General features: G+C 45.9%; 1 protein-coding gene across 1 annotated transcript in view; it reads left to right on the top strand.

Moving 5' to 3' along the window:
* LOC115457710 (serrate RNA effector molecule homolog) overlaps positions 1–25,425 on the top strand; it is a 46,289-nt gene extending 20,864 nt beyond the window's left edge. The window contains 13 exon segments of the mRNA XM_030187268.1: positions 336–453; positions 7,065–7,204; positions 10,703–10,764; positions 11,175–11,253; positions 12,153–12,347; positions 13,964–14,119; positions 15,875–16,028; positions 16,138–16,331; positions 18,968–19,127; positions 19,574–19,624; positions 21,801–21,890; positions 22,682–22,778; positions 25,128–25,425. Coding sequence (XP_030043128.1) covers positions 336–453; positions 7,065–7,204; positions 10,703–10,764; positions 11,175–11,253; positions 12,153–12,347; positions 13,964–14,119; positions 15,875–16,028; positions 16,138–16,331; positions 18,968–19,127; positions 19,574–19,624; positions 21,801–21,890; positions 22,682–22,778; positions 25,128–25,203 — 1,572 coding nt within the window. The 3' untranslated portion in view covers positions 25,204–25,425.
* The last annotated feature ends 259 nt before the right edge of the window (positions 25,426–25,684 follow it).

The following is a 25,684-nucleotide window of genomic DNA, read 5'->3' as shown; positions in this document are numbered from 1 at the left end:
AAATTGAAAGAGCTATATAAAACTGTTTCGGCTTCTGCCTGCACCAGGGTATATTAAACCAGTGATTTGAAAAGCAACATATAGAGACCACTTAAAAAAAAAAAAAAAAAGATGTGTATATCTATTTCAAAATAATTGTGTAGAGAATGTATAACAGGGACAAAACATCTACATATGAAGATGCCGTATGCATAACTAATTCTTAATCTCCCGTAAATATTGCAGATAAAGCAGCCTTGTTTCCTAGAGAAACAATATATGTTTGTTCAAGGTGCCTGGGGATGAGGGTATGGGAATTTCTCATATTATGTTACCACTTATTCCTCCCAAAGCAGGCAAAGAAAAAGAAGAAAAGAAAGCGAAGTGGGGATGACAGTGAAGATGAAGGCAGTGCCTCTGAGTCTGAGTCAGAGTCAGAAAGTGGGAAGCCGGCCGATGAGAAGGAAATTGCAGGTGATATTTTCAATATAGAGAGATTTTTTTATGCCTGGCAGTTTTCTCCTCCTCCTTCTCTTTTGAGTTCCACGGAGTCTTTCTTTGCAACTACCCAGGATTTTTTTCTCCTCCTTTATATCTCCGTGGCCCCACCACCACTGCTGAAACTTAACCTAGCTATCCAAAGCAAAAAATCATTGATTGCAAATTGCAGTTATCTCCATCCCCCAAGTTGAGCATTTAGCTGTTTTTGTTGAGAGATGGTTGAGATTGTCTTCCATGAAGAGTCATAAATGCTGCTTCTGTAGCACCGCTGGTATATGTTAGAAGGGAACCTTGTGGAGTGGAGGAGTGGCCTAGTGGTTAGGGTGATGGACTTTGGTCCAGGGGAACTGAGGAACTGAGTTCGATTCCCACTTCAGGCACAGGCAGCTCCTTGTGACTCTGGGCAAGTCACTTAAACCTCCATTGCCCCATGTAAGCCGCATTGAGCCTGCCATGAGTGGGAAAGCGCGGGGTACAAATGTAACAAAACAAAAAAAAAAAAAACCTGAGTCTTCACATGGCCAATTGCTGTGGAGTGATAATAAGTATTGCCTACCTTCTGGACCCTGACCTTTTAATAGTGTGGTGGGTGAAAGGAAAGGAAGTTCCCTTGGTGCTAAGATATGAACATGCAGCAGACCTGTGATTATTATATAGAGAGTTAGGGGAGAGAGTCTATATGAGGAAAAATTGCCCTCAGTGCTGAATTTGTACCATTGGTTATATAGAAGGTAAGAGGTTGAGTATTTGTTAGCAATAACTGATCTTTCAGTGCTGAGCCCATAACAAGGTTGTGGTTACATGGAGAGTGGACTGTTTCCATAGCATCCCACAGATCAATCCAGAGACGTGAGGGTTATGTCCCTCTACCAGCAGATGGAAATAAGAGAGAGAATTTCAGAGATAGCTATATGTAGTCATGTGCAGCCAGCTTCTCTTCAGTATTCTGTCTACCTAGCAGGTGGAGAGTCATAACTGTGCAGCTCTGGATTGATCCAGCTCCTAGCCCGTCCAGCCTCATCCCTGTTGAGCCTGGATTAGGGTTGAGGGTCCCAGATCGTGTGGATGTTTTCGGGGGTATACCTGGTGGTGCCAGATACTCCCCTGTTCCCAGCCTCCTGTGCCCTGCTTGCTCTGGCACTTACTGTCTCCTGCCTCCTGGAAAATAATAAAACAAGCAGCATCTGGCCACTAAAGTAAGCTCTGGAGGGGCAGCAAAAAATAAAAAAAGACCCGAAGGGAGCCAGACGCAGGAGCGCTTTCTAGCGCTTGACTTTCGGTCGGGAGGGGCCGCAGTGTTTCCCTCAGTGCTCCCCGTGTCGGTACTGTCAGAAGCCACCAAGCGCTGTTCTGGTTTGGGAGCCGGCGAGCATTGGCCGGCAGGTGCAATACGTGTGCGTGGTGTAGCACGCCCAAAGTGAGACCAGCAGGAGCAGGCAGCCCGGTTTTTGGTGATGCGGAGGAGACTTCCCATTTTGGCGGGAACTGCCGGCCTGTCCGTGACGGATCCTGATGTTTGCACCACTTTCTCAGTGCCGCTGCACTCGACGTTGCATGTGGTGGCAGGAAACCCTCAATCTGAGCAGGCTTTTCTGCGGGCAGATTCCAGTCGTGTTAATGACCCGGCACAAGCTGCTGGAAACGAGGGGGCCCCGTTTTCGCCAGAGTTTGTGCTACTCCTGCACAAAGCGTTCTTATTAAAGTGGTCAGGAGCTTCATAGGGCCTAGATAGATACTTCTCCCTCTCCTCCCGAGTCTTGCCACTCATCACAACCTCTATTGCCTTGGATTTTGATGCCACCTCAGCGGAGTCGGATGGGGACGATGCCCACCTTTAAGGGGACTCTCCCCCCAGGGGCCACGGATCCCCTGACAACACAGCGTCCTGCTTATTTAGAAAAGAGGAGCTTCTGGCCCTGATTATTAGGGCGCTTGAGGTTTTGAATATTTTTCATCTTTGGAGGGCACAACCGGCCCGCTGCCCACTCCATCTATTATGTCGTGTACCAAGAGCCCCACAAAATCATTCCACATTCATGAGGCCATGAAAATCCTCATCTTGGCACAATGGGATATGCCAGACTGAGAGTGACGCAGGTGATGGCTCGCCTTTATTCCCTGCCAGCATCAGATTTGGAGTCCCTGCGGCTGCCTATGGTCGACTTTTTGATTACGGCAGTCACGAAGACGACCACTTTACCGGTTGAGGGTGGTATGACCCTTAAGGATCCTCAGGATCATAAGCTGGAGTCTTCTCTCAAACTTAACTTCCAGGTGTTGGCACTCAGCCTTTAGGCAACCCTGTGTGGCTCTTACACGGGCTGGGCATGTTTTTCCTGGGTTCAAAAGGCTTCATCGGCTGAGGAGCTTATCCTCCCAGCTCTGGAGTCCAGTCTGGCTTTCTTAGCGGACCTTCTTTATGATTTGCTGCAGGCATCTGCCAAGGAGGGTTCTTGGCCGTCTCAGCACATCACTAGATTTGGTTGCGACATTGGGCGGCAGATGTGGCTTCTAAGTTGAGATTAGCAAGGTTGCCTTTTGGGGGAAATTTCTCTTTGGGGAAGATCTAGAAAAGATTGTTAAAGTGCTGAGTAATTCTAAGGCTCAGCACTTGCCCGAAGATAGATCAAAGGCGGGAACCTGCTCCACATTGTCCCGCTTCCGAGAGGCTAAGTGCTACCGCCCAGGCCTTTCAGCAACTTTGTTTTCAGCAGAAGTCGCAGTCCTTTTGTAGCGAGCTACGATTGGCAGTTTCTGCCTCTAGAGCACAGCCTCACGCAAGAGGCTCACAATGAGGGGGCCCTGCCCCATTCCCTGCCAGTTGTTGGGGGAAGACTGTCCCACTTTCTGGGGGAGTGGGCCAGAGTAACTTCTGATGAATGGGTCTTGGAGGTAATTGGGAATGGATACAAACTCCAGTTTGCCCGACTTTTGTCAGACTTCTTCCTAGATTCTCCCTTCAAGTCTGAGGCCAAGATGGCTATATTGTGGGAGACCCTGACGTATTTGTTACGCCTCAGTGTAGTGCGACCCACCGGAAGAGTGTGGCCTCGGTCGTTGCTCCATTTACTTTATGGTGTTCAAAAAGGGCGTCGCTCTCACCCTATATTGGACCGCAAGGTGGTAAACAAAGCCTTACGAATTTGGCACTTCAGAATGGAAACTTTGCACTTGTTCATTGTCGCGGTACAACCTGGGGAATTTTTGACCCCACTTGACCTGAAAGAGGCATATCTGCACATCCCCATTTGGCCCTCATCAACGCTTTCTTCGCTTTGCGGTGCTTGATCAGCACTGGCAGTTTCAGGCGATGCCATTCGGACTCACTACAGCACCCAGAACTTTCTCAGAGGTCATGTTGGTTGTCGTGGCAGCGTTCCAGAAGGACGATTGGCTCATTCGAGCACCATGCTACGAGGAGAGTATCAAGTTGACAGACAGTGATTTCCGCTTCCTAGGCTGGATGATCAATTAGCCAAAATGCCATCTTTTGCCATTGCAGTCGCTGGAGTGCTTGGGTTCAGTTTAGCATGTGGGCAGTGATGATGTCCCTACCAGCAGCGCGCAGTTCAAGGCTCCAGTGGCAACTGGAAAATCTCCTGCGGAAGCTGGCACCACGGGCCTGGGATTACATTCAAGTGCTGGCTCCATGGCAGCCATCTTGGATGTGGTATTGTAAGCCAGGAGCCACATGTGACCTCTTCAGTTATCTCACCTCGGCAGTCGGTTGACTGTCAGAGGATTATCAGGTCTGGGCGCTGTGGATGCCACAAGCCAGGTCAACAACGCAATGATGGCTGGCTGCGGAACATCTTCAACGGGGTTGCCTCTTGGCGTTGCCGGATTGGGTGGTAGTGACCACGTATGCTTCCCTATTCGGTTGGAGGTCTCATTGCCTAGGTCGGACGGCCCAGGGGGCTTGGTCCCTGGTGGAGGCGTAATGGTCCATCAACTGGTCGGAGTTGAGGGTGACTCGCCTGGCCCACCAGGGGTCCCCCGTGCCGTTGCTGTCTGACAATGTTACAGTGGTAGCATACGTGAATAAGCATGCTATACGTATGCTACAGCGGTAGCATATGTGAAGAGCGCATCCCTGGCACAAGAGACGGAGTTCCTCCGCCACTGGGCGGAAGTACACATGACCCTGCTGTCGGAAGCACACATAGTGGGATTGACAGATGTACAGGCAGACTTCCTCAGTTGGAATTGGTTGGACCTGGATGAAAGGGAACTGTCGCTGCAGGCGTTCTTGCACATTACAGACCGCTGGGGAAGGCCGGAGATGGACCTCATTGCCACCAGGGCCAAAGTGAAGGTAGCCTGGTTCTTCAGGGGCAGGGAGTCCGGTGCAGAGGGAGTCGATGCCGTACTGCAGAAATGGCCCTTGGATCTTCTTTGTTTTCCCACCATGGCCCATGGTAGGGCATGTGGTGGGCTGGATTACGAGACATCCCAATACGGTGATCCTGGTGGCTCTGGATTGGTCTCTGCACCCGTAGTGCGTGGACCTCATCCGCCTCTTAGCCAATCGTCCTCTGTGGCTCTCTGCACAGGATGGACTTCTGATTCAGGGTCCTGTTCGAATGAAGGATCTCTCCCACTTTGGTCTCAGAGAGACTGGCCTTTGAGAGGGCACATCTGAGGACGAAGGGTTACCCGAACAGGGTTATTACGACCATGCTACAGGCCAGGAAGTGTTCCACTTCCACCACGTACCGCAGTGTGGTGAACGTTTGAAGCTTGGTGTTCTTCGTCTGGCGTGCCACTGCTGCGCTTCTTTTACACGGAGCGAGGTCGAGCTAACTACCTTGTTGGGAGGAGGTGGAGGTCGCTCCCTTTTATGACTTATCTGGTATGCTGTTTTTTTGCACAACCCTTTGAAGATATATGCCTCCACATCTAGACATTTTATACAGCAATATTAAGCTTCCTCAACAGTAAAAGAATATTATATAGCCCTTGACGCAGCCCTGCTGGGCGAAACACGGCTTGTGTCGGGCTGATTCTGAATATTTTTGTTATTTAATAAATTGATATTTCTCTCTTATTGATCTGCTCTTTTGTGTTTCCATTTTGGAGTTTGCAGACCGGTTGCCCTGTTGTTTTCTTGGCCCCTGCTTTAGGGGCCGCATTAAGGGTACTTTGTTAGCTGCACAGCTAGATATCCGTTTCCTCTGGGCTGACGTCTGTTTCCTCCGGGCTGTGAACCATCTGTGGCCACTTAGGGTACTGGTGCTTCCGACGTGGAATCTGAACCTCGTGCTATGGGCGATGCAGCATCCTCCCTTTGAGCCTTTGGACAGCTTATCTTTGAAGGATCTCACCTTGAAGATGGTTTTCCTAGTGGCTGTCGCCTCAGCCAGATGCGTGTTGGAGCTGCAAGCCTTGTCCTGCAGGGACCCCTTCCTACGCATCATGGAAGCGGGAGTATGCTTTCGGACGGTGCCCTCCTTCTTGCCCAAGGTGGTGTTACGTTTTCATCTGAACCAAGAGTTGGTGTTACCCGTGTTTCGACATGAGGACTACCCCTCAGAGTTCCAGACACTACGGTACTTAGATGTTCGACGCATTCTTATGTGCTGCTTGGAAGTCACCAATTAATTTTGCCAATCGGATCATCTGTCCTCCATACTGGGTGCAAGAAAGGGGATATGGCGTCCAGGGCCACGGTGACGTGTTGGTTGTGGAAGACGATAGTGTCGGCTTACTTTTCAGGTGCGGGCGCACTCTACAAGGGCGCAAGCAGCTTCCCATGCCAAGTTTCGTCTGGTTTCTTTGGAGGACATTTGCAGGGACACTACTTGGGCTTTGGTACATTCCTTTACCAAACATAGTTTGAATGTGGCAGCTTGTCAAGATGCGGGTTTTGGTGTGGCAGCCCTTTCTTCTGGGGTGGATTTAATCCACTCTTCTTGAGGACTGCTTTGGTACATCCCACAAATCTCTGGATTGATCTGCGGGATGCTATGGAAGGAAAAATTAGTTCTTACCTGATTATTTTCTTTCCATTTGTCCCAACAGATCAATCCAGAGACAGTTTCTGCATTTTTTTTTAAAGGTGTTTTGAGTTTAGTGGATCCGTAGTGGAAGAGTTCCTACGTTTGGTTTCTTTCCTTCAAAAAAAAAAACCCCACAAGATTATTTCAGTCTCCACTCTGGTGGTATACTGCTCTCCCGCCTTGGCGGTTGAGGTTGCAAATTGGATTCACAGGGGCAGGAAAGTGGTTGTATTCTTGGGTTTCTGTATTTCCACTGCTTTGGTATCAACCATACTGAAGAGAAGCTGGCTGCACATGACCACATATAGCTGTCTCTGAGGTTCTCTCTGTATCTCCATCTGCTGGTAGAGGGACATAACCCACAAGTCTCTGGATTGATCTGTTGGGACTAATATCAGGTAAGAACTAATTTTTCCATGAGGGGTAAGGATAATTGTTAAGGAATTCATTCTGGATTTCTCTTTCATGATGAATTTGTTCAAAGCCTGAACAGCTGTGGACCACCCAACTTTTTGGGAACGATGAAGTACTTGGAGTAAAACCCTTTTATTCATTTAGCTTAATAACGCCCTTTTGTCACCACAGGGGACTCAAAAGAGAAGAAGGAGGAAGAAAAGCCGATTCGGGAGAAGACTGATGATGTCAAACCCCGCCCCTTGCACAGGACCTGTTCCCTCTTCATGCGCAACATTGCCCCAAACATCTCACGGGCTGAGATCATAGCAGTGAGTACAGGCCAGAGCTCTCCCACAAATCGAACAACCAACCTTATAACAGCACTGTTCATCTTCTAGTGCACTTCTTATTGATTTGGTAGTCAGAATGAATGAGATGTAAGAGACAATCAGATTTAATGTATACCACTGTTGGCAGCTTGAGACACTCGCCCACACCTGGGTGCTGTGTCTTGTGGGAAAAAAGATACAACTTGATTTACTCTGTGTGCATGTACTTATAAATGTAATTGAATTGTGTTTATTGTGGATTTGATGTGTATGTGTGTGTGTATATGTATGTGTGTGTGTATGTATATATATACATATATATATATACATATACACACACACACAGGGCTGGCGCAACCCAGTAAGTGTGGCAGGGGGCACCGGCCTTTGGAGGGCACCGACAGTCACCATGGATGCGGGAATAACCCTTTTTCTCCGAGGACAAGCCAGCCTATCTTTTCTCACAAGTGGGTGACACCAACCCGCATTGCGCAGTTGCCCAATCCGGGACTTAGCTTAAGTGGAGAGGAAGACACGCTCCACCACGCATGCGTGAGTGCCTTCCCGCCTGCAGTGAGATCGCAGTCTCCTCAGTATTTTTTTCTACCACGGTGAGGAGAGGGTGTGTTTTTACCGTCTCCTCAATTTGCTCGGTCCAAAGAGCTTTTTTTGTGCCTTTCGGCGATTTTGTGTTCCCGTTTGTGGAACCCCCTTTTTTTTTGCCTTTTTCCTTTATCTTTTGGTTTGATTTTTGCCCAGTTTTAACTTTCTTTTCTGTCGTCATTAGGATATTTTAGGCCTTGACTTTGGCCGGGATTTTTCCCTTCCTTTTTGATGTTCCCTGCCCCTTTTTTAGGCACCATCGCTTCATTTAATTTAGCCAAGGAAGTTTTTCCTTCCATATCCACAAAGGTTCCCAGTGTCTTTTAAGCGCTTTACCTGGTGTGCAATTGGACAGTCTCTGGGAAAGTCACTCATTCTTGGTGTCTTCAGTGTATTGGGCCTGGCCATAGCCTGACTGTGTTCTGTGCGCTTTTTGGAGCCAAGTCCAGTTCCTGGAGTAGTGGAGAATCAAGTGAGTCTCCACCTGCCTTGAGACCTCCTGCTGTACAGGGCCCCCAGGACTGTCCATTGTTGGACCCGACCCCGAGGTGACATGTGGATTCAATGTTGAGAAACATCGATCGCCCTTGATGCGTAGTGCTCCGGGGCGCAAGTGTTTTGTGTGTTGGGTCTGTGAGTGCTTCCTAGGAACTGTGGGACCACTGGGAGTGTGGTCCCAGTAACCTGGAAATCACTTGCCCAGAGGCAGTGGGACCCAGTCTGTGGGAGGAGGGTGCTAGTGTACAGCATAAGCAGCAGGTGCAGGCGGACCTGAGCTGTGCTGGGGATAGACCCTCTAAGTGGTTGCAAGGTATCCCCAGGTGGCTAGGCGTTTCGTGACCGTATTGGTATGTTTTTTGATTTGGTCTGCGTCCTCCGCAACCTTCTCTCCAAAAAGGTTATCCTCCTGGCATGGGGCATTCGCCAACCTCTGCTGAACAGAATGTTCCAAGTCAGAAACATGCAGACAAGAGTCTGCTCGTTGCTATACTCTGGGCAGAGATCCTGGATGGCATGTCAAGTGTCGTAAGTGCCCCTGGCCAAGAACTTTCGACATACTTTCTGCTGCTTGACCAACTGACTAAGAGACTTGGTCTGCTCTGGAGAGAGAGTCTCGGCCAGATCTGACAACTTGCGCACCGAGTTTCGCAAGTAGTCGCTCGTGAGGAGCTGGTAGGATTGTATTCGGGAGATGAGCATTGAAGCCTGGAACATCTTTTCTCCCAAAAGAATCCAGGGTTCTAGCTTTTCTACCTGGGGGCACTGAAGCATAGTCCCTGGAACTCCTGGCTCTTTTGAGAGCGGATTCCACCACCATGGAATTGTGAGGCAATCGAGGCTCATCAAAACCAGTTGTACTGTGGATCTGGTATATGGTATTGATCTTCTTGGGCATGACTGGGACCAACAGAGGGGACTCCCAATTCCTAATGAGTTCTGGAGTACCTCGTGGAGAGGGACAGTCACAATCTCCCTATGAGGAGACATTGTAGTCCAGGACCTCGAGCATCTTGGCCCTGGGCTCGTCCTCCACTTCCAAAGGAAATGGAATGGCCTTGGCCATTTCCTTGACAAAAGAAGGGAATGAAAGGCTCTCCAGAGGAAACTTTCTCCTTTCAGGTGGAGGGGAGGGTTCAGAGGGAATTCCATAGGACTCATCAGAAGCCCATGAGTGTTCCTATTAGTTGTCAGACAATACCTCCTGGTGGGAATGTTGAGACCAAACCTGCCTTGATGTGGAGGAGCCATGTCTTCGAGAATGGTGTTGAGAAGTCAGTTCCCGCTTCAATTCGGACGATGCTTCCTCCACTGATGTCAAGGGAGTGCTGGCTTGGGTAGCAGCCGACACCAGAGTCGCATGTGGTGTCGGTGTCTGAGGCTGCACTGCAGGCTGAGGGCCACGCAGGGCCGCAATAGGAGGCAGGGTAGGTGCAAGCCACCCCCCCGATGCTAATGCATACCATTGCAGAAGGCCATCCAGCAGCTCAAGGAGCAAGCCCCAGGTGCGTTCATCGAGGGCCGACACTGAGAAAGACTGGGGTATCGGTGGAGGCGCAGGTTGCAGAACTGCCAAGGTTGATGCGGGAGCTGGGTTTTGGCTACTGGAAGACCAGTTATAATGCCAGTTTTTTTTCCTCCAGAACATGCAAATACACAGGAATAAAAATACCAGATACATTGAAAGAAAGTCACAAATATGTGTTCTGAATTCTTTTTGTAGTACAGTTTAACAAAAAAGGACATCCAGTATGTGAAAGAACCTTATCTGTTTGGATAGCCAATTGCATAGCATTCTGTTACCAAAGAAGTGATTCTGCGCTGCCTATGAAAGTTAACCTTGTACCACCTTAGAACCACAATAGCACGATTATAATCGTCATGAACAAAAGGTATTTGTAAGGTGGTGATGTGGTTGTCAGTGTATACATTGTTCCAAGCAGTAATGCTTTGTTTGTGCACCTCTCTACAGTAGCACATATAGAGCTGGATTAAAAAGGAACAGCATACCTGTGATGGATGCTCTCCATGGACAGTAAGATCCAACAGACACACAAATGGGCGACATTATTGGGAGTCTTTCAAGCTGAGGGTTGCGAACATTCTACTATGCATTACTTCTTGCCTTGCAACCCATGCACATTAGGAGGTAGTGGCAGGTTGAAGCATCAGTTACAAATGCTGCTAAAAACAGCTTAGCCAAAAGAACTGTCCAAAATGTGGTGATTAACCTAGCATTTCCCAGATCCACTTTTCTGTGCTTAAAGGCTTATATGGAGCATGAGCAAGGATGTTTATAGTGCACAGAATTCCAAGAAAAGCTAGCATTAGGCATCTCTCTACCTTCTCATCATTTCCTTTCTTTTCTTTTCTTTTCTTTTCTCTCCTCCCATCTAGCTCTGTAAGCGCTACCCTGGCTTCATGAGAGTCGCTTTGTCAGACCCCCAGCCAGACAGAAGGTATTGGTCTCATGCTTTAATTTTCATATCTTGATTGTGGTCTTGCCTGTAGTTGTGTGAACAGACCCTTATTAGTGGATGTTTCTGACAACAGTATAACAAACAGCGAAGAGAACTAAAAAATGGATGACGCTCCAGGTCAAAAAAAAAACTTTGATTGATGAACACGACTCGAAGTTTTTTTGACCTGGAGCGTCCTCCATTTTTTAAGTCCACTTCACTGTTCGTTCTACTGTTTATATCCTTGCGAAGTTTTGTTTCTTCTGTTTTTGCATCATCTGGCAACAGTATGCCTGAAGGTCGTCTTTCCTCTCCAGCTGTGGAAGGAGGACAGCTTTTTAGGCACCATCTTGGTGGTTGAAATTGTGACCGACTTTTTTTTTTTTTTTTTAATTATTTTGATTCTCCAGGTTCTCTAGGAGAGCCTGGGTTACATATGACCGGAGTGTGAATATCAAGGAGATTTGCTGGAATCTGCAAAACATCCGGGTGAGTGTTCTGGGAATAGTGTGGTTGCCATATTAGTCCTTTAAAGGTAATAAATAGAAGTCAAACAAAAACAAAAAAAAACCATATTTTTATTGGACTAACTTAATACATTTTTTGACGTGTTCTGGGACTAGCAGTGGAAGTAGGAACAAAATATTGTCCTGGCTCCTGGCATTCTTTTTTTGCCTTTTTATTGGCCTAGCATTGCCATTTGCCTTTGGGATTCATGCTAAGTTGGGGCTGGGAACCCATTGCACCATGAGCATTCACTTGCAGCTATTTGGGGTGGTGGTGGCGGGGGGTGATGGTGGCAGGATTCTCCCTCTGTCTGTTTAGATGTGAGATAAAGTAACTTTCCTGATCACACAGAGTTGGTAACAGAGCTGGGAATTAAAGCTGATGAGCTGACTGACAGGTGATTTCACTGGATGGCGTTCACAATCAATGACAGAATGGGATTATTATTTATTTTGGAGTCATAACCCCAGCAAACCATCCGCTGCAGGCTTTTGACCAAGTTCATTCCTGGGGGCTGCAAACAAGCCAGGTTTTCAGGATATCCCTAATATGCATATGAGAGAGTTGCATGCCCACTACATCATTTGTATGTAGATCTTTCGTATGCATATTTATTAGGGATATCCTGAAATCCTGGTCTGCTTGTAGTCCTTGAGGATTGAACTTGGACAAGCCTGATCTACTGTTTGTGATGGGAGTGTAGGAAGTGGTTGCAGAGAGCATGTGGAGGCAACTGGGAGAAGAGAAATGGGAGCCAGAAGAGGTAAGGGTAGAAAAGAGGCAAACTAATTCATGGTTCTTTCATTCCTTTCCTTTTATTTTTCATCGTTATTTCGCTACATTTTCTTTCTTCTGTTGTGTTTTCTCCTCTCCCTGTGTAGTTGCGAGACTGTGAACTGAGTCCTGGTGTAAACCGGGATCTGACACGCCGTGTGCGGCATGTAAACGGCATAACACAGCATAAGCAGATTGTGCGGAATGACATCAAACTAGCTGCCAAGCTCATCCATACCCTTGATGACCGCACCCAAATCTGGAATACCACTGGGGAAGAGGAGGCCATCAAGGATGGAGCGGTCAGTGGTGCGATGGAGGAGCATAGTTTTCCTGAGTACTAAGCACTCAAAATGTCCAGATTCAAAAGATGGGTAAAACCTACTAGTGATAGGAATTTTGGAGGGATAGCCTAGTGGTTTGCACAATCGGCTGAGAACCAGAGAGGCTAGAGTTAAATCCCTCACTGGTGATATTCGGTGGATCATGCCCACCTTCATTGTCTCAGGTAAAAACTTACTGCTAAAATTACTAATATGCACTATTAATAACTAGATCCCCTTGCATAAAATGGGACCTGCAGTTAAATAACTTGTATTAATGGCATTGGTGTACACTGATTTAGTACACCAGGGGTACTTGGGGGGGTACTGAGTACCGGCTAGAGAATGACACGGGGACAAAGTTTGTTTCCGTTCCCGCCTCGTCCCCGTGGGCTGTATCCTCATCTGCAGAAGCCTTAAACACTTATGATTTTATATTTAAATCTTTATATTAAAATATAAAAAGGAACAATATGCTATGCAACTGTTGCGTATAAATTACAAATGGAGAACAATAATAATAATGAGCAGCTATAATAACCCTCCTTCCCACAACCACCCTCTACCCTTCCAACCCCAACTACACCAAGGAATCTTAATTCACACTGTTAAAATGTCCAGGGGTATAAAATACAACCCGTTCTATATGCCCTAGAGGGGAAAAATATGCCCTATAAAGCACTGTTATGGTTTTTTAATCTGTGGATAAATAAGAAATCAACAATCTCAGGATTCAGTCTAGCTCTCCTGTCTTCCACAGCCCTTCCTGGAAGGGGCAAGTCACTTAACCCTCCATTGCCTGCTGCATTGAGCCTGCCATGATTGGGAAAGCGCAGGGTACAAATGTAACAAAAATAAATAAATAAAAATAGAAGTTGTCTTCTTAGAAGATGTGCTGTTAGCAGGGTGTACAGGATCTCCCATGCAAATTTTGCTAGTTGTAGCCAGTATGTTTGCTTGTTTTTCCAAAAAATCAAAATATCTTTGTAGGCATCACTTAAACATAAATAACAGTCCAGTTCATTAACAGGCTTCAAAGTAGAAAATGATACTGCGGTTCCCCGTTCCCGTGTCATGCTCTAGTACCGGCACCTTTTCCATTGTCTGCTGAAATTGACCCATGGATCCCAAGTTTTAATGAAAAAGCTCAGACTCTACACACTAATTCTACCTTGTCGTAGATCCTGTGACTGGTTGTAGGGGTCCTGGCTATTGTGGGGTGGGTCCCTCAGTGATCACCCCACCCCTGAAGGGTGGCCTGGCATTTGAGTACACCTTTTTTGCTAATTGTAAACTCTCTGACAGTAGGGAAATTCTGCTGTTGCTGGATATAACTGTCTGAGCCACCACTGGAAAGACTTGAGCTAAATCCAGATGAATTAAAATTTTTTAAAAATACAATATATTATTGATGTTAGTTTACTGAGACATGACCAAAAGTGTCAGTCCTGTAAATTAGAACAGCTATAAGCAGTCTCCAGAAAATGTGGCGTGGTTTCTTATTTGAATGCTGTTATGATACTAATCCAGTACTGGCTGAACTTTTGTTTGTCATGCGTGCTTCTGCTTCACCCTTTTGCTCTCTGTTGTCACAGAACCCACTCCTGAAGAACATCACAGATTATCTGATTGAAGAGGTGAATGCAGAGGAGGAAGAGCTGCTGGGCAACAGCGGGGAGGCACCTGATGAACCGCCTAAAGAAGGAAATCCAGCTGAGATCAATGTGGAAAGGGATGAGAAGCTTGTCAAGGTATAGTTGAGAGAGAAAAAGCGGGGGAAGGAGGAATCTGATAATAGAACAGGAGTTCTCAACCTAGTCCTTGGGACACACCTAGCTAATCAGGTTTTCTGGATACCCACAATAAATATGCATGGAATAAATTTGCATGCACTGCCTCCATTGTATGTAAATCTACCTTCCTTATCGTCTACTCCAAACTGTTCCTGACGTGTGAGTAATATGCTCTCCTACCAGCAGATGGAGACTGAGAACTACTGACTAGTGACACTGTGCAAGGGACTGTGCAATCATGACCTGCTCAGTTTTTCTCAGTCTCCCAGCAGAGGTAGATGAGTCTGTGCAACCCAGGCCTTTTTTAATTTTGTTGGTGCGCCGATTTTTGGCCCCATTTAGCTTAGTTCTAAACAGTGGCGTTCCTAGCCTCGACGGCACCCGGGGCGGATCGCCGATGCGCCTCCCCCCCGGGGTGCAGCGCGCCGCTGGGGGGGGTGCCGCAGCGCGCGCCTGTCTGCTCCCAGTTCGCTACGCTCGCTAAATTCTCTCGTTCGCTGCAGCTCCCTCCCTCTGCCCCGGAATAGGAAGTAACCTGTTCCGGGGCAGAAGGAGAGAGCTGCAGCGAACGAGAGAATTTAGCGAGCGTAGCGAACTGGGAGCAGACAGGCGCGCGCTGCGACACCCCCCCAACGGCGTGCACCCGTGGCAACCCCCCCCCCCCCCCCCCCCCCCCTTGGTACGCCACTGGTTCTAAATTTTTATTCTTTTCTTGATATGCTCTGGGCTCTTGGTTTGATTTTTGACGGTGCTTAAATAAAAAAGTACAAAAGGAACATAAAGGAGCAGAAGGGAAAGAAGAGCAATTTTAGAGCTCTTGGCCCCTGTGCCTTGTTTGGGGGTGCACACTCCAGTCTCCAGGTCTCTCTCTGCTGCAGGAAAGGAGAAGGACCCCACCAGAGGATTTTTATGGGAAATGGCTAGGACCATTCCATTTCATTTAGAAATCAAGGATGAGCCCAGGGCTGCTATTTTGGATATCTTTAATTATAAGGATATCCCTAAGGAAATTATTGAGCATGGATTAATGGGGCAAAGCCAACCTGGATTTATTCAAGGGAAATCTTGCCTCACTAATCTGCTACATTTCTTTGAAGGGGTGAATAAACGTGGATAACGGTGAGCTGGTTGATATTGTGTATCTGGAAAATTCTCTTCATGGTATTACGTTCTTGTATAAACCTTTTGGTGACTGCTTCACTCTCATGGTATGATATACAATGAGATTTACATTCAACAGGGCTGGCTGTAGTCGAGCCTAGCTGTGTTCAGTCAGCTGAAACTCTTACCAATTACATTTGTTCAACTGGTTGATTAAGGGGGCAGTTTCTTGTCACCTGGGTGACATGCGTGTTGGATAACTTTGTTCCTTAAATAGTAATAATTTAAAAACTGTTGTTTACTGCAGCTCCTTTTGTCTAATATTACATTTTATCTAAGATCAGAAACTATTCAATGTGACATAGGACAGACCGAAGGTCCATCAAGCCCAGTATCCAATATGGCAGTGCTTATGTTCTTATCTGTACAATAGTAGGGGAAATCAGGAGCGGGATAAACAAATTTTTCGCATCACTGTATATTCCAGGGCAAGGACAGACTAGAGAGAAATACTGTTCTAGGTGACCACCCGTTGCCCTTTTTCTATGGCATTTTTACTGTGCCGTCTTCTCTCTGCCTGCGGTGGAATAAACTGATGATAGTCTCCTCCAGGTCGTAGACAAGCTGCTGCTTTACTTGCGTATTGTGCACTCCATTGACTACTACAGTACCTGTGAGTACCCGAATGAGGATGCCATGCCCAACCGATGTGGAATCATGCACGTGAGGGGTCCCATGCCCCCCAACAGGATCAGCCACGGAGAAGGTATGGTATATAGGGATGGGATTAACTACCACTGCGTACCCATATAGTCTTGTCTTGCACTGTGGAAGCTCATACTTTTTTCTCTCTCGTGATCTCTTGTCTTCCGCAGTGGCAGAATGGCAGAAGACGTTTGAGGAGAGGCTAAATCCGCTCTTCAGCGTGCGAGAGTCCCTCTCTGAAGAGGAGGCTCAAAAGATGGGCCGGAAGGATCCTGAACAAGAGGTGGAGAAGTTTGTCACTGCCAATACCCAGGAACTAGGCAAGGACAAGTGGCTATGTCCACTCAGTGGCAAGAAGTTTAAGGTAAAACCTCATGTGGGCTGAAGGGATTGAATGCACAGAGGAGTCTCTCGTGTATGTGCTTATTTTGAGCAGTGTGTTTCCATTGCTGCTGTCTACCTATTCTGTCCTGGGACAGTGTGTGTTTGAGAGAGCAAAGGTTGCAGAACTGCTTCCCATTGTTACCTAGTTCCATTGTCACTAAAGTAAACAGTCTTTGTTACTTACATGATCATTTGACATAAGATCATTGCATTTTTTGTAGTGAAAAAGGTGCCGGTACTCAAAGGTGCCAGGAGTGGGGGTGATCACTGAGGAACCCACCCACCCCACAATAGCCAGCCCCCCTGCAACCAGTTATAGAATCTATGACAAGACAGAATTGGTGTGTAGAGCATGAGCTCTTTCATTAAAACTTGGGAACCATGAGTCAATTTTAGCAGACAGTAGAAAAGGTGCCGGTACTCAGTTCCCCCAAGTACCCCCTCAAAAAAAAGCCCTGCATAAGATGTTCATGCTGGCTCAGACCAAAGGTCAGTTGAGCCTGACATCCGGTCTCCAATAGTGGCCAATCCTGGTCACAAGTAAACACATGCCAAAGGGTAAATCATTCCTTGTTGCTCACTCCAGGGATAAGTGGTGGTTTTTCCAAATCTGCATGGGTTTAACAATTTTTTTTTTTTTGTTCAGGATCTGTCCAAACCCTTTTTAAGTTCAGCTATGTTGAATGTTTTGACCACATCTTCTGGCAACAAATTCCACAGTGTAAATGTATTTTGAGAGAAAAATACTTTTACCAAGTTTGTTGTTTATGTTCTGTTTCATGGATTGTTTCCCACACGTAGATACCGTTCAAAAGATTAGATTATAATAGCTCCCTATTCGTAGTTCCACCGTGCTCATAGTTGGAATAGTCAAATGCCATGTGGCAGTTGCTGTGGTGTACGTTGGGGCCAGAAGGTTAGTAGTGCTGCTGGCTTTTACTACCCTGAATGTTATGGAGAAACTGGAGCCATTTTTGCTTTCTGAGGCAGTGCTGGAGACTACTTCATTTTTCAGCTGTGCAAGCTTCAGCTGAGTTGAATCTTTTGGGAATAGCACCCATGTTGGGGCTGTAGTGGCAGCCTGCCACATGGTAAGAAGGCTAGGGGGTGGGGCTATGTCGGGTAACTTGGGGGGGGGGGGGGTCCTGCACTGGAGCTGGGACCCCAATTTTACCATGATATCACTTAAGAGGATAATGGCAAGTTTACAGGAACCAGTCATCAGGGCTGCGGGGGGGGACAAAATTGAGGCCCTGCGCCGCAGTCCCCGATCTCACCTGCCCTCGGCTCCGTCGATCGTCCGCCACCGGGCCCCCTGCATTGAAATCATCACAGCGCCTCACCTGTCACCTCGCTCCGTGATGAAAGTGCAGCCAGCAGCAGGAGATCGGATTCACCTCCCTTCAGGCCTTCCCTCCCTGTGTCCCGCCCTCGTCGAATGTAACTTCCGCGACAGGTGATGCACTGTGATGATTTCAATGCAGGAGGCCCGGAGGGGAGCGGGTGTTGACTGCGGCACGGGGGCGGCCTTGCCCCGGGCCCGGCCCAGTCTCTTTGTGACCCTGCCAGTCATGTGATGCCACACAACAGACCAGGAAGGCCTGTGAGGGGAGGATGGCCCTAGGGGTCCTTTTGGTGTTGGTCCATGAAGGAAACATTCAAGTCTTTTTTTTTTTTTTTTTTTTTTTTGAGATGCAGTGACCAATATTGCGCACAGTATTTCAGTTGTGGTTGTATCTTGGAGTGATACAGAAGTATTATTATAGTCTCGGTTTTGGTCTCCATTTTTTACCCTAATAATTCCTAATATTAATTCCTAATATTCTGTACTTTTTTAGCCGCTGCTGCACACTGAGCAGAGGGTTTCAATTTATCAGTGATGATATCTAGATCCTTTTCCTGGTCGGTGGCTCTTAATGTAGAGCCTTGCATTATGTAGCTATAGTTTGGGTTCCTCTTACACTTGCTCATATTAAATGTCATCTACTGTTTGGATGCCCAGTCTCTTAATCTCGTAAGCTCCTCTTGCAGTTTTTCTTGTGATTGAATAACTTTGTCGTCAGCAGATTTATTCACCTCGCTCGTTATTCCCATTTTCAGATTGTTTATTATTTCCGAGGGCCTGCAGGGCTGCCGCATCTGCTGACATTCCTATGAATCCCTCCTCAGTAGTTGATATTCAGGTCTCGAGTTTACCCAAGTCATTCCAGAACAAAGGGGCAAAAAAAAAAGAGAAGATGCGTAAAGGAGACCCAGATAATCTTGGGATAGGTAGTGTATAAAGGGAGACTGTCATGTTCACAGTTTGGCATCAGGGTGGGAAAATGCATAAAGGATACAGTCAGTCTCCCCAAAGTGGTGTCCAAGTGGCTAAGTGCATAAGGATACTTGCTGTCTGCTTGGGGTGCTATTGGGGTGGGCAAGTTCGTAAACGATACTGCCCATTTCTTTGGGGTGGTAGATGTTTAAAAGAAGGGTGGCTAATGCATAGAGAAGCCACTTTCTCAGAGTATATGCACGTAAAGAGTTACTTGCGTTCTCTCGGGCTGTGGGTATAGCTGTTGGTCCCTCCTTATCCCAGCTTTGTGACTCATCTGTCTCGCTCTCTACTCGCAGGGCCCAGAGTTTGTTCGGAAGCACATCTTCAACAAGCACAGTGAGAAGATAGAGGAGGTGAAGAAAGAGGTCTCCTTCTTCAACAACTTTCTCATGGATGCCAAGCGTCCTTCACTGCCTGAGATGATAAAACCTAACCAGCCTCCGGTGCCAGGACAAAGTAAGAGGAAGACATGGAATGCAGTAATAGGTTTGATCTAGGAGGGACTCGTATCCTTTTATTTTAATATATGTTGCTCTATGTATTTATTTATTTTTGTAAACTGCTGAGAAAAAAAACCATATCCAAAGTTCGTGATGTATCTTTGAAGATACTGTCATAGGTCTGCATGATGATCCCACTGTAGAGAGCTTGGTGATTAGATCTTTAGAGAGAGAAAGTGACTCACTGATACTTTGGAAGTTCATTTTATAACACTGGGTACAGAAGAAATGCTTTGTGCTCCTGGGCTAATTTTCCTCCCAGCAGAAGCTGTCAGTGTTTGTTTTTATCAAGCAAACCTTATTGTATTTATTATTGCGAGCACTGCCATCCAACCCTCTACCCTCAGACTTGGCCCAGATGAGGAGAGACGATATTAATGAACCTGTTTGTTCTGATTGCAGAAAATTTGAACACAGTTGCAGGGATGATTTCAAAACATAAGTTATTTCACAGTGAGTTGAATCAGTAGGCCATCAATTCCAGCGTCCTGTCTGTTTTCCAGTCCTGGGGTTTTTTGGTTTTTTTTAGAAGTATCTTGCAGCTCTTAATGGGGGAGATCATTCCATATTGGTTATCTCAAAAAAATAAACCGTGGTGATCTCTGTCTACTAGGCTAATAATAGTTAATGGGCTTGTCCTCTAGAAACTTGTACAAACAATTTTTTAGTAACATATTTCACAGTTTAATTATGCACTGAAAGAAAAATACTTAGATTTTAAATCTAACCTTTATTCTTCTGGCCTATTCCTGAGGTGACACGAGTGGCTGGAAGCCCCCGTGCCTTACTACTACTACTATTTAGCATTTCTATAGCGCTACAAGGTGTACGCAGCTCTGCACAAACATAGAAGAAAGACAGTCCCTGCTCAAAGAGCTTACAATCTAATAGACAAAAAATAAAGTAATCAAATCAATTAATGTGTACAGGAAGGAGGAGAGGAGGGTTAAAGGCCCAAACTCCTAGCTAACTTAGGAAATCAAAGCATGGGAGCAAAGGTTTGCATTGCCTGTAGGGTGCTGCCGTCACATAGTGGTTCCCAGCTCCGAGTGTCTCGTTTTGGCGAACAGAGGGGTTGATGTTGTGTCTTTTACTCGCTTTTCCAAACCAGAGTTCAGGGTGAGTTAGGCACAGTAAGTATTTCCTGCCCCAAAGGGCTTAGTCCAGTATTTAAAATTATTTAACCCGGCAAGAGAGAGTGACCCACCCTAGAGCCAGATATTCATCAGCATGGAGCCATAATGTGCTGCTGGATATTTGCTCTGATCGCCGAGGCACTCTCTGGTTAGTGCCAAAGACATTCAGTGCCAGTGTCCTGATAAATACTTTGTGAGCCCTCTAGGGACAGAGAAAGTACCTTCATATAATATGTACAGTGCTGGGTGCAGCAGCACTATAGAAATGATTATTAGTAGTACAGTTAGGAATTACTTATCCGGGTACCAGCACTGAATATCAGCTGGCACCCAGATAACTTCTGGTGGCCAGGCAAGACCCAGAGGATCAGTTCTGGTGCCCGGATTAAGCCCAGCATTGAATATCCAGGTCAAATTCAGCCTGCAGTGGTCGATGCTTAAATTGGGCTCCAAATTTTGTATCTGATGCTTTGGAGGGTATTTTCTTTTCCAATCTGTTTTGTTTATAGTATTGTGTACCACAGAGCTACACTTAACATGATATCGGCAGTATATCGACCACTAAGAAATAAATACATTTTGCCCAAGATCACAAGGAGTGTTGGTGGGAAAAATGGGATTTAAACCCTTTGTTCTAACCACCAATCTACTTCTGTATCCATTAATAACAGTGGTTTCCAAACCTGGTCCTGGAGGCACCCCAGCTAGTCAGGTTTTCAGGATATCCACAGTGAATATTCGAGAGAATTTGCATTCAGTGGAGGCAATGCATACAGATCTCTCTCATGAATATTCATTGTGGATATCTTGAAAATCTGACTGGCTGCTGTGCCTCCAGGACCAGGTTAAGGCTAAGTATATTGAGAATTAGGATGTTGGGAATCTAAAGCAGTGGGCTTAAGAATAAGAGAAGCTAGGTTTCAAATCCTTCTTCTCCTACTGACACTTCTTTTGACGTGAAAAAGTCACTTCATTCTCCAGTTGCCTCTGGTACAACTTAAATTGCAAGTCCACTTGCACAGGGAAATAACTTGGAGTTACCTGTGTTTAATTGACCTTGAGCTTGGATTTGGAAAAGATGAGTAATTACGTCTAAAATCCAAAAGCCATCGCTGGCACCATTCTGGTGCAGCCAGAGTATGAGGAGTAGTTATTCGGTGCACAAAGTTTTGGAGAAGAGACAGCCAGCTTTTCTCAGAACTTATACTAGAGCTGTGTATTGTAAGGTGGTCATTTTTTTGAACACAAGTCATGTCACTAGAGCCCTGAAGCTTTATTGTGGCTTTGAAACAAGGTGTTTCTCCCCTCCCCCTCTTGTTAGGAGATGACAAAAATATTTCTGGGCCTACAGAATATTTAAGGGACACAGTCTTTGCTTTCTGGAGAAATGGGAAGGGGAAAAGGGTATGTAACCCTATACAAATGTTCAGTAGTTGAAGGTGGCTTATGCTAGCAGTAATTCACTTCCCCTGTTCTTATTGTATCCCTTGCAGGTTTGACGCCTGGAATACTGTACCCTAACCAGAGCCCACAGGCACTCCTGTCCTTTGGTCAACCCCGCCCACCCATGCTACCTTATGGAGGTGAGTGTAGGTCTCATGTTACAGTTGCTCTAAAAGAAGGTCTGTCATCTCGGGCTGGATTTGGGAAAGAAGGTTGTGTTTGTAAGAGAGACCGGCTACGTCTCGGACTGGATTCGGGGAGGAGGGGTATGGGGAAGGTGTGTAAAGGAAATAGCTGCCAGGATAGGGGCAGGATGCAAAGGAAAACTTGCATCTTCTCCTTAAGTGGAATTTGGGGGAAGGGGGTCTGTAATGTGAAAAGAGACCTGCCATGATTTGTCAAGCTGGATATGGAAATGGGAGAGGAGCATTCGTGTAAAGGAAACCCTTATTTCCTTGGGCTACATAGAGCTGTTTCTTGATTGTAAACCATCTTGGACCTATTGGATTTGGTGGGATATAAATTATTGGCTTAGATAAGGTTTTAGGGAGGGGCAGAAAATTATGTAAAGAAGATGGGTGTATGCTGCTCAGCGAGCGATTTAAATTTTTTCTGTAGAGTGTCAGAGGGATGAAAGGCATGCAGCAAACAATGCTCGTACAACTTGAATAAAAATAACATACTTCATAGAAAAGGCCAGATGAGATTCAGGGAAAGACCCCTGAAGAAACGCTTGCACTTCAATAGCAAAAACACATGTGCCTGCATCTTTAAATTTAATAGGAGATATATCCAGGATCCTCATTTAGGACAGCTATCTGCAGTGTGAGATGTGCTGAGTTTGGACATGAAGAAGCCTATAACTGAATTTTGTTCTCCGCTAACCATTTTTTATCCTCCTTTTTTTCTCCCTCTGACAATCTGGTGGCAGCTGGACCCGCCTATGCTCCTGCCCCTTATGCAGCTGGCCGTGGCAATTATGACTCATTCCGGGGCCAAGGCGGCTACCCAGGCAAACCCCGCAACAGGTCAGTTGGAGTCACAAATGTGATACTTTTTCAAAGAAGCTGGAGTACACTTGTAAAGGACTTCAGCAAATGAGGGAGCCAAAATAATATGTATACAGTCGTAGAAGCCGAAGATTTAACAATATTTGTATATTTTGTATTCTATATATTATAGTTCTCATTATGTAAAATTATAAAGGGAGGATAAAAGACCTCAAATGTTCCAGCTATAAAATCTTTATGCCAGCATATATCGGACTCCAATCATATCATTGGTCTAAAAAAAAAAAACCTCCTTGCCAAATTTCTTATCAATGTTTTTGTGATTTTTTTTTTTTTTTTTTATTCTATTATATATCGTGCACTCAGTCTTCTTACAGTCATCTTGCAATGTATCTTTAATATACTGAAGCACTTAGCTCTTCATTCTGTTGGGCAAAAGAATGAAGAGCTTAGTGCTTCACTATTAAAATATGTAAATCTAAGTATAATACTAAAGAAGATTGAGTGCACGATATATAATAGAAAATTATTTTGCAAGGAGGTTTTTTTTTTTAGATCAGTGATATGATTGGCGTCCGACATATGCTGCCATAAAGATTTTATAGCTTGCTGGGACATTTGAGGTCTTTATTTTCCCTCTTTTTATACTTTTACATAATGAGATTTTTTTTTTTTTTTTGTTACATTTGTACCCTGCGCTTTCCCACTCATGGCAGGCTCAATGCAGCTTACATGGGGCAATGGAGGGTTAAGTGACTTGCCCAGAGTCACAAGGAGCTGCCTGTGCCTGAAGTGGGAATCGAACTCAGTTCCTCAGGACCAAAGTCCACCACCCTAACCACTAGGCCACTCCTCCACTGTTGCTACTATTTGAGATTCTACGTGGAATGTTGCTATTCCACTCATGTAGAAGTCTACTACTACTACTATTTAGCATTTCTATAGCGCTACAAGGCATACGCAGCGCTGCACAAACATAGAAGAAAGACAGTCCCTGCTCAAAGAGCTTACAATCTAATAGACAAAAAATAAATAAAGTAAGCAAATCAAATCAATTAATGTGAACGGGAAGGAAGAGAGGAGGGTAGGTGGAGGCGAGTGGTTACAAGTGGTTACGAGTCAAAAGCAATGTTAAAGAGGAGGGCTTTCAGTCTAGATTTAAAGGTGGCCAAGGATGGGGCGAGACGTAGGGGCTCAGGAAGTTTATTCCAGGCGTAGGGTGCAGCGAGACAGAAGGCGCGAAGTCTGGAGTTGGCAGTAGTGGAGAAGGGAACAGATAAGAAGGATTTATCCATGGAGCGGAGTGCACGGGAAGGGGTGTAGGGAAGGACGAGTGTGGAGAGATACTGGGGAGCAGCAGAGTGAATACATTTATAGGTTAGTAGAAGAAGTTTGAACAGGATGCGAAAACGGATAGGGAGCCAGTGAAGGGTCTTGAGGAGAGCGTTAGTATGAGTAAAGCGACCCTGGTGGAAGATGAGACGGGCAGCAGAGTTTTGAACCGACTGGAGAGGGGAGAGGTGACTAAGTGGGAGGCCAGCAAGAAGCAGATTGCAGTAGTCTAAACGAGAGGTGACAAGGGTGTAGAAGTCGGCCCTTGCAGATCACCAATGTGGCCGCGCAGGCTTCTACATGGAATGTTGCTAGTGGAATAGCAACATTCCATGTAGAATCTCCAATAGTAGCAACATTCCATGTAGAATCTCCAATAGTATCTATTTTATTTTTGTTATATTTGTACCCCGCACTTTCCCACTCGTGGCAGGCTCAATGCGGCTTACATGGGGCAATGGAGGGTTAAGTGACTTGCCCAGAGTCACAAGGAGCTGCCTGTGCCTGAAGTGGGAATCGAACTCAGTTCCTCAGTTCCCCAGGACCAAAGTCCACCACCCTAACCACTAGGCCATTCCTCCACTCCATATATAATATAGAATATAAGATGTGCGAACATTGTTAAACCTTCCGCTTCTAAAACTGTTTACACATCTTTGTTTTTTTGCTGAAGTTTTTTGCCTAGATATTTATTTGAGTAAAGCCAAAATAATGCCAGAACTCAAGCATGCATGGGGATAGAGAAAAGCATCCCGAGTTGTGAGGCAGAAGTGGAAGGGGATCAGTAATCGAAAAAGATCTGTGACAGAATAGTAAGAAGATACTGATGGGCAGATCAAACAGCTGTTATCTGCTTATATCTTGAAGCACCCGTGTACCTATGTTTCAAAGCTGCAAAAATGGCCATTCAGTGGCTGTATTGTACTATTTGTCATTTTACCCGTGACCTCCATTAACCCCCTGTTTCTCTCTCTCTCTCTCTCTCTCTCCCCCCCCCCCCCCCCCCCCCCCCCCCCCTCCATACCCACACTACAGGATGATCAGAGGCGACCCCCGAGCAATCATTGAATACAGAGACCTAGATGCACCTGAGGACGTTGACTTCTTTTAGAGACCGCTGAAAGAGTGCAGTACATTTTTAAAAACTGTTGTGTTGATCTTCTCCAAGAGCACACTTTTTACCCTTACTACCTTTCAGCAAACACGTCAGACATTTGGAGTTCAATTCTTGATTTTGTACATTTCTGAATTTTTTTTTTGTTTTGTTTATTGCCTGTGCTTATTCTGAAATGTTGGCCATGTTTCCAATAAACAGTTTCTTCCAACTTTTACAAAAGTGGAAAACTCAAGGTTGTGGTCTGTTTATTATCCTCCTCCTTTCCCTCCTGTTTAATTGGTGGGTCAGGATTCTGTGAAATGAGCAGGACAAAGACAACTTGTGTTTTTCGTTTTTTGTTTTTTTATGCCTCACCTAGGCTCTTTGGTTTTGTGTAAACCTTTCTTATCCATGCCTCGTTCCCAAGGTGCTTTGTAGTTGATACTTCAGGCTTGTTGTCTATGGCACTCAGACTGCATGACAGTTTCCATAGAAG

The sequence above is a fragment of the Microcaecilia unicolor genome, chromosome 14, assembly GCF_901765095.1.
Source record: "Microcaecilia unicolor chromosome 14, aMicUni1.1, whole genome shotgun sequence".
Taxonomy (NCBI): domain Eukaryota; kingdom Metazoa; phylum Chordata; class Amphibia; order Gymnophiona; family Siphonopidae; genus Microcaecilia; species Microcaecilia unicolor.
Note: the sequence above shows the minus strand (reverse complement) of the source record. Positions and strands in the feature narration are given on the sequence as shown.